This window comes from Nipponia nippon, unplaced genomic scaffold (assembly GCF_047370975.1).
Source record: "Nipponia nippon isolate SJK-2023a ecotype South Korea unplaced genomic scaffold, ASM4737097v1 scaffold_4, whole genome shotgun sequence".
NCBI lineage: Eukaryota > Metazoa > Chordata > Aves > Pelecaniformes > Threskiornithidae > Nipponia > Nipponia nippon.
Window position 1 is genome coordinate 123,971,115 of NW_028262358.1, and position 12,809 is coordinate 123,983,923.

Genomic DNA, 12,809 nt, shown 5'->3' on the forward strand with positions numbered 1-12,809 from the left:
TCAATACAAACTCTTTTGTTCTGCAGATCCGCTCCTCTCAGCCTGTACTGCTTGCTAAACGTGGACAGAGCTGAACGTGGCTATCGGGCTACTAGAGAGGAGCTAGCGCTCCAGGCTAGCCTGTCTTGGAGGCAGGAATTCATGATATAAACCTCGGGGCTGGATGGTTTCTGTCCTCAGCAAACAAAAATGTTTCCTTTAAGTTAACAATCATATCTGGCTTTATGAAAAAAATAAAAAGCCCACCTAGCAAACATGGAATTTTCTGTTTGGAGGACACTCTTAACTCTCTTCCAGGTCCTCAGCTCAAAAAGACATCTAAGAGCACATGCTCAATTATTCAGTCAACAAGCAAATAAGCTACCTTTGCTTTAATTCATTTGCTGTGCCAAAATCCCGCAGAGTCACTCCTACATGTTGCAGTTATTGTACTTTTAAGATTTGTTAGTCCTTCCCCTTTTTGGGGTATGCACCGTTGCTTACCATGGAAAAATCAAGCGTTATGCCATCCCCACATGTTTTCATCTGTTGTTATCAGGTGCAAAGATATGCATGGGTCACTGCCAGAAGAGCTTGCTATTTATTTTAAATTACTGCAATAATAAGGAAAGTGGTTGTATTACATTTACATTAAAATAATGTAATGCAAAACATTTAATATGAAAAGGGATTCCTGAACATATTGTTTGCTCGGTATGCTTCCAATACAACCATTCTACTGCTACTGCAATGCCACAGTAGATAATATTGTAGATATTGTTGTTGATAATACATAGAAACCGCAATATCCTCTAGGAATTTCAGCACATATTTGCTGTGTTTCCTTAGTTGGCAACACAGCCCCTTCCATCCCCTTACTTCAGTGAAAAAACAAACTCTACATGTGATCACTTACAGAGTTCTGCCTAATTATATAAATGTACTAATTATACACACTTTCCAAATGGTGATAGACTTCAAAGTAGGTAAATTTTAAATTGTGCCATTAAGAAAATCTATTTGATGATGGAAATTTCTGTAATATCACATTGCAATCTTCTACATCGTAATTTTGCTTTCAAGTCAGTATTAATTTAATGACAAATAACAGCAGAGAATAATAGAGTTGGGAAAGCAAACTGAAAGCTGTCAGATTTACAGTGTGAGACCGGTCAGCAGATGTTAACAAAAAGAATCAAAAACAATTTGGAAAAGCAATGGATCTAAGGTAAACAATGAGTAGAAAGAAGTTCTGCATGATAAATATGAATACCAAACCTTGAGAAACCACTCTGTTAACAAAGATAAACACCTGCAAGACTGACTTATCCCCATGTGCTCAGCTACTCCTGAGAAAATATATATGTCATTGAACACTTAATTTACATGCACAGTTATCACACTGCTAAGAACGACTTGCAAATTAGTTACTTGCAGTTCAGAGCACCTCTTTGCATGCAAAATAACGCCAACTGCATGTACCAACCAGCCCTACGAGTGCGCACGCCGCTCAGCCCACCCATGTCATACGCACATTTAGGAAAACCAAACTCCACGCAGGACTTCATCACGTGCACCTCCTTTTTATACCTTGGCACATGCTTCTGACTGATACACCCTCACTCTTCAAAACACAGTTCTTTACCTTTAACATTAGACATTCACCCCAAACCCTGGTTCTTGAACATAACTCCTTAGTGAAGTTACAGTACAAGTGAATGCATGAAAGCTGATATTCTTTTAGCACTACTTAATAGTTACTCTGCCTATTGTCCTGCTGTCCTAGGTGAGTAGCTTATTTCGTATAAGTTATAAGAATTCATATACCCCTGCTGTAGAATCTGGATCTTGCATTGTCAAGACCACTACTAAGCCACAGGCTGCCACATTTAATCAAAGACATTTATGGAATGGCTTGATAGAAGCATCTTATAAGCAGCAGGTCGGTGATCCTGAGTTACCAAGCTCAAATATTGATCAGGACTTTCCCCCGGAGTTCAAGAACTCCTAGATCTGAGATTTTGGCTGCACCCTTCAGAGTATGGGGTCCAGATATGCTTGAATAGACCACAGACTTTTGCTCTGGTGCACCGACATAAAAGAATCTCTAGAAGAGATTAAAACTGTCTCTGCACAAGTAACTATTTTTCTTTCTGCATAGTTATAAAATGACTCACATACAAAAAAAAACATTTCACAAAAGTTGGAATTTAAAGCAAATATGATGCAAGTTCAGTATGGGAATGAGGAGCTCCAAGAGCAACATGGAGACAATGCACAGCACAAGAAGTGATTTTGTGCTAACTGGTGGTGTCTTTGACCTCCACTCATATGTAAAGTAATTCCACGCCCTGCCCAACGTTACCTTTTGATATTCTTCCTTAGATCTCAAGGCAGCTTCCATCTGTTCCTGAGAAAACGTGTAGATGGCCGAACGATACTGTGTGCCGATGTCATTACCTTGTCGCATTCCTGGGGAGAGAGAAAACACAGCCCACCATGAGGTTCATCCTCCCCACCTGACTGGGCTGCAGCCATCAATTGAACAGACCTAAACTTGGGTCGTCCCATACACCTGGATTAGCATGGTCTCTTAGGTGCATACTCAGTAGGTATTTTTAGGAAGTCTAAGTCTTTCTTTGGTTAAATGGTCCTGAAGAGATTCAACTCTGGTATCTCCTTTTAAGTGGCATGCAAGTGAAATGTGAGCACTTTACATTTTGGTACATTACATGGTAGTCAAATACAGATGTAAAACCTTAAACAATCAAGCTGCAGTTACTGTAATCAAGGTACTCTTAAAATATTTATTTTGAACCATGAAAACGGCTACAAAAAAAGAGTTTATTTTACCAAGTGCTTAAAAATTTTCTTGTGCTGGAGAAGTACATACTAATGGGAGAAACGTTCAAAATACCCTTGGAGAGAACTAGCTATTCTCATCTATTCACAAAGCAATGATCTTGCTAAACGACTAGTATGCACGTCTTGCTGAGTTAACTCTGAAGTTGTCAATTCCTACCACCATCACCACTAGTTATGGAGAGACAGAATGACTCTTATGAAGCTCTCAAATCTGAGCTCCAAAGAGGACTCCAATAGAGAATGATGCTAAGGAGAAGGTTTGGGGAAAGTCTGGCTGCATTAGTACTGTTATAGAGTGAGTAATCCTTAGCAACAGCAACCCTTTCACAATTTTTTTGACTTTGGGAGAAGTATAAAACAAAGGTATATATGTAGTCTCTAGTAAATTCTATTTGCAACCTATATGTGGATAATATGAATGGCAAAAGTATATAATACTGTTTATATCTAACATTAGGAAAACAAAACCCTAGTTATACTTACTCAGTAACTCCTTGAAATTATACCATAAATGAGTAATGTTGGTACAAGGATTACCCCCTTTACTGCTGATATACGTAATCCCTTCGAAAGACCAGTTGTATGAAGATGCTCATGTATGAATTTACAAAATATGAGATGGATTCTACCTACGAAACTGTAAAATAATGGGCCAAAGCAGAGGGAAGTTTCCTACTCCCTTAGGTGACTAGCCCAGGTATGGTTTGGCATTATGCAGTCCTAGGCAGCCGCGCTGGCCAAAGGCATGGCTGCTTCTCATTGCTATCCATTCCCATTCCCTCAGGCAGCAATACCGCAAGCCAGCTTTGCTGTGGATCGTTCCTTAAAGTCAAACGACAGCCTTAGAGAGGAGCTTTAGCATTAGGAATGAGCTGGAGGTGCAGTTTTGCAACTGCAATTGCAGCTTTGCAGTTTTTGTCTTTTGTAACCTTGTTCCCAATTTTGCATTCTAGAATAGAACTTTTTGCTTTGCCGTAATAAAAGGACCAGGGAGGTGATAGTGCCCCTGTACTTGGCACTGGTGAGGCCGCCCCTCGAGTACTGTGTTCAGTGTTGGGCCCCTCACTACAAGAAAGACATCGAAGTGCTGGAGTGCGGCCAGAGAAAGGCAACAAAGTTGGTGAAGGGTCTGGAGCACAAGTCTTATGAGGAGTGGCTGGGGGAGCTGGGGTTGTTCAGCCTGGAGAAGAGGAGGCTGAGGGGAGCCCTCATCGCTCTCTGCAGCTGCCTGAAAGGAGGCTGTAGCGAGGTGGGGGTCGGTCTCTTCTCCCCAGTAACAAGTGATAGGACGAGAGGAAATGGCCTCAAGCTGCGCCAGGGCAGGGTTAGGTTGGATATTAGGGAAAACTTCTTCAGCGAAAGGGTGGTCAAGCATTGGCACAGGCTGCCCAGGGAAGTGGTTGAGTCTCCATCCCTGGGGGTATTTAAGAACGGATAGACGTGGTGCTCGAGGACATGGTATAGTGAAGACTTGGCAGTGATAGGTTAATGGTTGGACTCGATGATCTTAAGGGTCTTTTCCAACCTTAACAATTCTGATTCTATGAAAATGTATTAATTTTGTCTGATGTTGTATATGAACTTGGGTGAGTGAAAAAGCTGGAGTTTCTGAAGCAGACTCCTCCCAAATGCCTGCAACCCAAGACAAATTGGAAATCATCAGGATTTGTCTTTTGGCTGCCACCAGACTACAGAAGCCCCTTTGAAGATTACCATCAACTCTCAGGACTACGGAGATGAAATGGAAAAAAAAATGGCACGTCCTGATACCCCCCTAGCAAAGGGCAGAGGGGAGAGAAAGAGCCTGTGATACTGGGGGGGAGGGAAAGATGCTATCAACATAATACTGCTCATTAAAACATGATAACTTTTACCCCTCTTGTACTTTCCAAGGAAACAGAAAAATGGTTTAAAGGATAGTACAATAAACAAATGAAATCTGGCTGAAATATTTATGAACTAAAAGACGCAGAAATGTTTTCAAAGATGCATTGGGACAAAAAGTTCCTTCAGTGACCAACAGTATACATGGGTCAATGTGATTCCAAAAAATGTTACGGAGTTTTCTGATGATTTGGGTTACTTTTTAACTGCTAAAATGTTACATTATTACACATAAGAACAACAGCTACATTCTTCATCAATACTTAATCGCGTGGTCTGCAAGGCAGAGAATATTTTGCTCATTTCTTTGCAAGTTATTTTAGGGTGGTAGGGAGCTCTTGTGAAGCGAGCGCTACTGAATAGTTCGGCATAAAATGAATACAGGCCAGTGAAGCATTAGTTTTGCCAGGATATGTTAATGCTGATTGATGTTTGAGCTTAAGCATTAGCATTCTACAAATCTATTTATTGCTTAACAAACTACTTAACAACCAACTAGGGAGTAGATTACAAAAATCTCTGTAAATGGGGGATCACTATACAGTATGCCAGTTTCTAGCATGCACTTCAAGAGTATAAGTTTAGCATGAGCTCATGTGCACGGTGCTCTGAGTGAGAAGATAAACAAGATTAATATATGCACGTGCCACCATCACATAGTAATAGGGAAGTGGTCAGCTCAGTTAACTTAATGAAGAGAAAGTTAAGAGGAGAACTGACTCTGATTTACAAATACATATATAGAGAAATAACCTGAGAAATAAGGCTCTGTAGTCTTGCCAAAGTCACTTCATGAGGTAGAGCAAATGAAAGCCAAAGTGTACAAAATCCAGATGGGAAATAAGGCAACGTTCAAATAGCGAAGAGCATTTCTCACTGTAACAATGAACCTAAAGCCACATCCCTCTCTTGAGGGCTTTACGTCAAGGCTATACATTTTCCCCAAAGATATATCAAAGCTCAAAGAGCTGTACAAGGTCAGTGATGAAGTTACAAAGTTAAGGAGGAGGTCAGATTGTGCAATAATAATGACCCCTCCTAGCGCTCAGGTGTTGGCTTACACTGTTAAACCATCCACTAGCTATGAAGAAGACTGAGCAGGTATTGTGTTACCCCGAAGTGTAGCTTTAACGTGATCAATCACCTAAGCTAAAATGTCATTTATTTTTACTTGTTATTTAAATTAATTTGTACCTAAATCTCCCTCAGTAAGTAGCTAATACATTATCTAAGCCACAAAGACTACGAGATAATAAAATAAATTAAATTCCTTGTGTACAGACCTAATCAATTGCCACTGTTGCTGTTGTTATTTGTAATGTGCCTCACGTGTACAAACTTACTTCTCAAGGGTCCATCACTGATTTTTTTAAAACCCTCTGGCAAGTCTTACTTGTTGAGATTCACTAACTCAATGAGTAGCAAACAAGGCAAGAAATTCAATTTACTAAACAACTGTGGTAGGATGATTGAGCTTAACTGTCTTGTCTTTGTCTGAAAGAAAGTATACTAAATCCAAAATGATTTCTGCTTGGCTACCTAAAAATTCCACAATGTCATCTGTAGTTAACTTTCCTTCTGTTTCTGAAGCCTCTTTCTTATTTCGTCTATCATGACATTCTGTCTCTCTCTGTTAACATAACACCACAGTTATACACATTAGGCTTCAGATAAGAATGCAAGAATATAAATAATTAATTTAATAAAGATGGTAAACACATTGAAGATATTGTGTACTGCTAAATCAAAAGCCATTCTTACAAGGGATTGTCAACACTGCTGCCAGTGATTCTCGCTACACTCGATGCACATTAGACTGCGAAAAAGTTTTCTGCTGAGGCAACGAATCAACCTCTGATCTTCTGTGCAGCAAAATGGTTCCACTGACATCAAGGAATTTGTTCTAAGTTTATGATAATACAACTAAAACCACAAATAATCTCCACGGGCTTCAAGTCATTCACCTTGCCTACAAGGGCCCAGGTAATTAAAGAGGACTTAAACACATTTGTTAAACACTCTTCAAAATCAGTATCTATTGCAAACTGTAATCAGACATTATAAAAACACTGAGATTTAGAAGTACTTTGAATGACCACTATTTTTGTTACATTTTCATAGAAAAATGAACAAAGCTCTTGACATTATGGATAGGATGGATTAAAGCAATATTTATTATGGATATATTTCAGGATCAGATTTCCCATAAACATTGTCTACAAAGAATTTTATTAGAATAAGGCATTCGCACTTGAGAAGAAGAAAGTTATTTATTTTTTTCACCTGTGCCAAACTCCATTTTCAAGAGATGCATATGATTTTGCTTTAATTCCAAATCAAACCAGTGAATCAGGTTTGTCTAACTCTTCAGTACTGGAAGAAGGAATAATTCCTACAGAACATCAGCTGCACATCTTCAGAGCAGCTGGATCTTCTAGGCAGGGAAATGCTGATTTCCTACAATTGTCCTTCTGCAAGATGTCTTAAAGTTATTCTCTGTGCAAAGCCTGCCAATGTAGGGATAGAATTTAGGGTAAAGCCAGGAGATAACTCTTTTCCTCAAGGATATAATATATGGGGAAATCCATCAGTAGGGTCTGAACCTCCTTTTCATTCTAAGCTGAGATGACAACCAGGTTGCTTCGTAAAGATGCTAACAAAATGTATTAACACTGAGGAATGAGGTCTCTGACAGGAATAAAGACCTTCACCAACTCTTTCAGAAACTTTTTTCAGAAGCACATTTCTCTCCAACAGGTAGTTTGAGGAAAAGCTTCCAGAGGCCTGAAAGCAGAACGTCATCTTACATGTAGGGTCTAAAGCACAAGTCTTATCAGGAGCGGCTGAGGGAGCTGGGGTTCTTTAGCGTGGAGAAGAGGAGGCTGAGGGGAGACTTTATCGCTCTCTGAAACTACCTGAAAGAAGGTTGTAGTGAGGTGGGGGTCGGTCTCTTCTCCCCAGGAACAAGCGATGAGACGAGATGGAATGGCCTCAAGCTGCGCCAGGGCAGGGTTAGGTTGGATATTAGGAAAAAATTCTTCACTGAAAGGGCTGTCAGGCCCTGGCCCAGGCTGCCCAGGGCAGTGGTGGAGTCCCCATCCCTGGAGGCATTTAAAAGCCGGGGAGATGTGGTGCTTGAGGACATGGTTTAGTGGTGGACTTGGCAGTGCTGGGTTAACGGTTGGACTCGATGATCTTAAGGGTCTTTTCCAACCTTAACGATTCTATGATTCCATGTAGCATCAGACCTGGTCCACTTTGTCACAAAGCACACCCAGAGGACTCATTCCCAGTGTTGATCAGAATCTCTATAACTAGAGACAACCAGGCAGACTTTCAAGGGCTACCCGATGTCCCTGCCGTGATGAAGAGGAAGCCAAAGCCTAGGTGATTTACCTGATTTGTACCTGGTGTAAGAAGGTTCAGAGCAGAGGCAAGTCCTTGAGCTTAACATCAGGTCCTCCAGGATTCTGACACCAGAACCCCCTTGGCCAGCCCAAGGTTTGCAACATCACCCCATTTCATCTGGCTGTACCTTATTAATGTCAACGGTGCAAGACAATAACTGGCAAAAAGGGAAATATCTGCTTCCCTGACCAGGTGACCAGGAACACATCCAAAAGTATCAGGAACAAATATAGCCTGGAGTCAAAAGGCTGGCACCTGCTGTTGATACCTGAGACAAAGAAAATCAGCTTCTGTGTTGAGAATAGCCGTAAAATCACTTGTCAAAGAGATGTTTAGATAGAGAGGCTGAATTTAGAACTGATAGCAAAGCATAGAATTTGCACCTCTCTGGCAAGATATAAAAACATGTGATTTTGGATACGGCTGCATGGTGCCAAAGAGTATAAGCCCAAAGCGCAGTGCCTGTGTGAGCACTGGCCAGTCCTTGTAAGCTCTTGTCTCTAGAGAACCAGTGAGGATGAGGACATTTGGAGTTCTAAATGCGTTTAGATCTTGAGCATGGATCATATTGAGGAATTTCACTTTGGCTGACCAAAGCACCTCAATGGTTCTCAGCCTGGACCACTCTAGAGAACATAAAATTTCCTCACTGTGCCAGCAGAGACCAGAACACCAATTAATCAAAAAATGCCCTCAAGAGCTGAGCACGTGCTCTGACTTATACGAAGCAGAAATTTGTGGCCACAGGATGGTAGATGGAAAGGACAGGGAGCTGTGATGGTCTCCCAGATCCTGCAAAAGGAACAATTCCCAGGTTGAGATTGCCATGCAATACAAACACATTGCCTCTGGAAAAACTATTATTTGCCAAAATGTAGATAACAGTCAAAGAAATGGCTTTAAAAATCCCTCTTGCCAACGCTTTGGTATCTTCTGATGCACCTGGGTAGGAATTACTTAGTTTTGGTCTCCCTCATATTCTTTGGCATCAAAATATTAAATACTAGCTCTCCTTTGATTTGAACGATCAGAATATGTGAAATCACCCCTGCTTCTATTCAGCTGGTCAGTGCTGCTTCTTTCATAGTTTCTATACCTTGTATAATTACAGTATCTTCTTGGCTGGGGCAAAGAGTTCCCCTTTAAAGCAGTTACACTGCCGTTACGCTACAGTTTGAGTTTCTGTTGAGATGCATCTATGGTAGGTCCTTGTCCTTCCAGTCTAACTCCAGAGTATCTTGACATCAATAAGAAATAGGAATATATACAGCATTAATAAAAACACGTATTTGCCAGTATTATACTTTTTTTTTGCTATAGAAATGGAGAATTAATTGCAAACAAGCAGATTGGTTTCAAAACAGTGATTTTTGACAATATTACCTACAGAAGGCTAAAGCAAAATATACTTTGTTTATTTTATTGGCTAAATCAGGGATTTCTTTTGAAGACTCAACCCTCTAATGACTTCAAAGTAATACTTATACAACACTCCTTATCTTCTCTCCATTTAAAAATAATAAAAAAATGTAATGGCATCATTCGTCAACCTTGCTATTCTCAGAGGATCCCAAGCATAATGGAGATAAATGACTAAGGTCTGTTAGACTCTTCTGTGCCACCCAGTGAAATTTTAAAGGGCAGTTCATAGCTCTTATTTTTATCATAATTTTTCCTGTGATTTATAGACTTTTCTGCAGCTGTCACTTATTTTCTTATACCCACAGAAACCTGATATACTGACTGGTCATTTTCTTTTCCCCAATCAATCCTTGCTGAGTTAAGACTAATAAAACTCCTTCTTCCAGCTCATCATATAATTATTCAGTAAAAATCAATTGCACCATGTCACCCTGGCTTGATGTCATCACTCACTGTAATGATTACATCTATACAGCTTAAAAGTTGCCAAGGGAAAGTAAAACTCTTTATAGCATATGATTAAAGGAGAAAAATGTTAATAGAAAACAAGTTAGTTACAGTGCTGTGGATTGAGAGTTCTTGATGATTTTCAAGGTGCTGGGGTGCAGGAAGGATAAATGAAATATAAAAGAGTTTCTTCAGATGGTTACAATACATTAATGAGCTTGTGCATATTAAAGAAAAGTTTATATTGTCAATAGATCAAAAGCTTTACAAAGCTTTCAACATACATGGTTTTCAGTGGCAAGGAGGAAACTATAGTTTTGGTCTTCCCCATTTGCTTTGGGATCAAGACAGCAAAAGCTAGCTTTCCCTATAAATTCTGACTTGCATGTATACTTAGAATGTCATGGCTACAGCTAGACTCAAGCACCTTGATTTGGCTTCCTGCACGTCCATAACCAACCCGTCTCTGAAAGCACTGAGTGAGGGATGCCCACTGCTGGAAGAGCTAGATATCTCCTGGTGCGATCCAGTGACTAAGGATGGCATCCAGGCTCTGGGGAGAGGCTGCGGTGGACTCAAAGCCCTCTTTCGGAGAGGCTGCGTGCAGCTTGAGGATGAAGCTCTGAAATACATCGGTGCACATTGTCCCGAACCGGTGACTTTAAACCTTCAAACATGCTTACAAATAACAGATGATGGTCTCGTTACAATATGCAGAGGATGCCACAAGTTATAATCCTTGTGTGCTTCAGGCTACTCTAACATTACAGATGCCATCTTGAATGCCCTGGGACAGAACTGCCCAAGGCTTAGAATATTAGAAGTTGCAAGGTGTTCTCAATGTGCTACAGCATGTTTTTAATAATTTACATCAGCTGCAAAAATGTCTGGTCTTTAACCTTCGTCAAGCCACCAGATTACAGGTTTTCTGATATAGCTTTGAAGCTAAAACCAAATCACAGATTTGCTGAGGTTGGAAGGGACTTGTGGAGGTCTGTAGTGCAACACCCCCGCTCAAAGTAATGTCAACTACAGCAGGTTGTCCCAGGCCTTGTCCAGGCCAGTTTTGAATATCTCCAAGGACAAAGACACTACAAAATACTTACGTCCTTAAGATTTTCAGTGCTGGTGTAAAGGAGCTTGTTGATGATGGTCAATACAACACTTGCTTTACAAAATAACAATAACTCTTTAAGTAGGGAGTTTTTCAGACAACAGATTCTTCATTAATGCCGTAACATACCCAGAAACACTGATGGAGACACAGGAGAACACACTCCATCACTCTTTTAGCAATGACATTTTGTGGGAATGGGCTGAGTTGCTGCCACCAATTTGCTGCAATAATAAATCTTGGCTGTTCCCAACACTGATGGCCAACATGCTGCTACAAGAAAACCAAAATTAACAGTGAAAAAGAGCAGCTTCAAAAAGCTTTGATTTTGTGGAACCTGCCACGGCAGTAACATCCCTTTCTCAGAGTGGCCAGGCTTGACTCTGACCTATGCCACCCAGCTACATGACACTTCTGCCTTCTCCCCAGAGCTGGAGCAGTGATACCTCACTGCCTTTCTGTGCAGATGTGAGGAGGAAGGCGTTCCTCCTCTCTTCCAGCAAACTACCAGAGAATTGAGATGCAGAAGGTGTGCAAATGGGTTTGCGAGACGAGGGGGGGAACAGCCAAGAAAAGAGGTCCCATGGACTGGGCTAAAAGGAAATCGTCTCAGCACTGCCTTGTAATGAAATAAATTTCCCTGCCAGGCCTTCTACAGCTTCCTCATCTCTTATGCAATTTCCCATCCCAACTCACTGGGGAGAAGTGCAGTTAGTACAGTGACAGAGAGAAAGAGTAGTCCATCACTGTCTGTAGACCCTAATGACGCCCTGTCCAAAAGGTTTAACAGCATTGCGATACCAAAACCCACCACAATATGACCACATTGAACAATGCCCTTAATAATATGCTTTAACTTTTGGTCAGCCCTGAAGTGGTCATGCAGTTGGAGTAGATGATCATTATAGGTCCCTTCCAACTGAATATTCTATTCCTTTCCTTTCCATTCCATTCTATTCCAGATTGGACATAAGGAAGAAATTCTTCACAAGAGGGTGGTGAGACACTGGAACAGGTTGCTCAGAGAAGTTGTGGATGCCCCATCCCTGGAAGTGTTCAAGGTCAGGTTGGACAGGGCTTTGAGCAATGTGATGTAGTGAAAGATGTCCCTGCCCAGGGCAGAAGGGTCGGACTAGATGATCTTTGAAGGTCCCTCCCAACCCAAACCATTCTGTGATTCTGTCATTCACATACCATCATCACACCGTACTAAATTAGTATGGCCCACCCTAGCATCTGCTGGGAAAAGTCATCCAAGAACTAGAAGGTGACAACAGAAACGCTCTCAGGAGATTCTTCACCTTCTTATTCTCCCATGTGGAATAAATCTCTCCTGCCCCTCTGCATTCACCAAATCCATTTCCAGGTCTCTACAGTTTTGGCAGCCTGCTTTATATCCAATATGAAATAAAGAGGCAACTTTCAGAATGCATAACCCTGCAGCAGTAGGTTTTAAGTTCAATCCAGCAAAATGCCCACCATTTTTTTCTGCTTCCAACTTTTATCTTGTGCTTGTCCATATGCTAGGGATTTTTTCCAGTAAAGGAGGAGCACAAATATCACGTGTATTTCATGTAGGTCAACAACTATTGCTTTCCCCTTAGTTGTTCACAGATGCATTCCCATACGGTATATCAGGGACTTTATGCAGGCCTCCAACATTATCAGATCTGGGCCATGAAGAGTTATC

At 40.9% G+C, this 12,809-nt stretch overlaps 1 protein-coding gene across 5 annotated transcripts in view; it reads right to left on the reverse strand.

Annotated features, from left to right (window-relative positions):
• MSRA (methionine sulfoxide reductase A) overlaps nucleotides 1-12,809 on the reverse strand; it is a 300,787-nt gene that overhangs the window by 97,597 nt on the left and 190,381 nt on the right. For all 5 annotated transcript variants that reach the window (XM_087776798.1, XM_087776795.1, XM_087776796.1 and 2 more), the window contains one exon: nucleotides 2,345-2,451. In XM_087776798.1, the coding sequence (XP_087632924.1) occupies nucleotides 2,345-2,451 (107 nt within the window). The remainder of the gene's footprint in view (nucleotides 1-2,344; nucleotides 2,452-12,809) is intronic.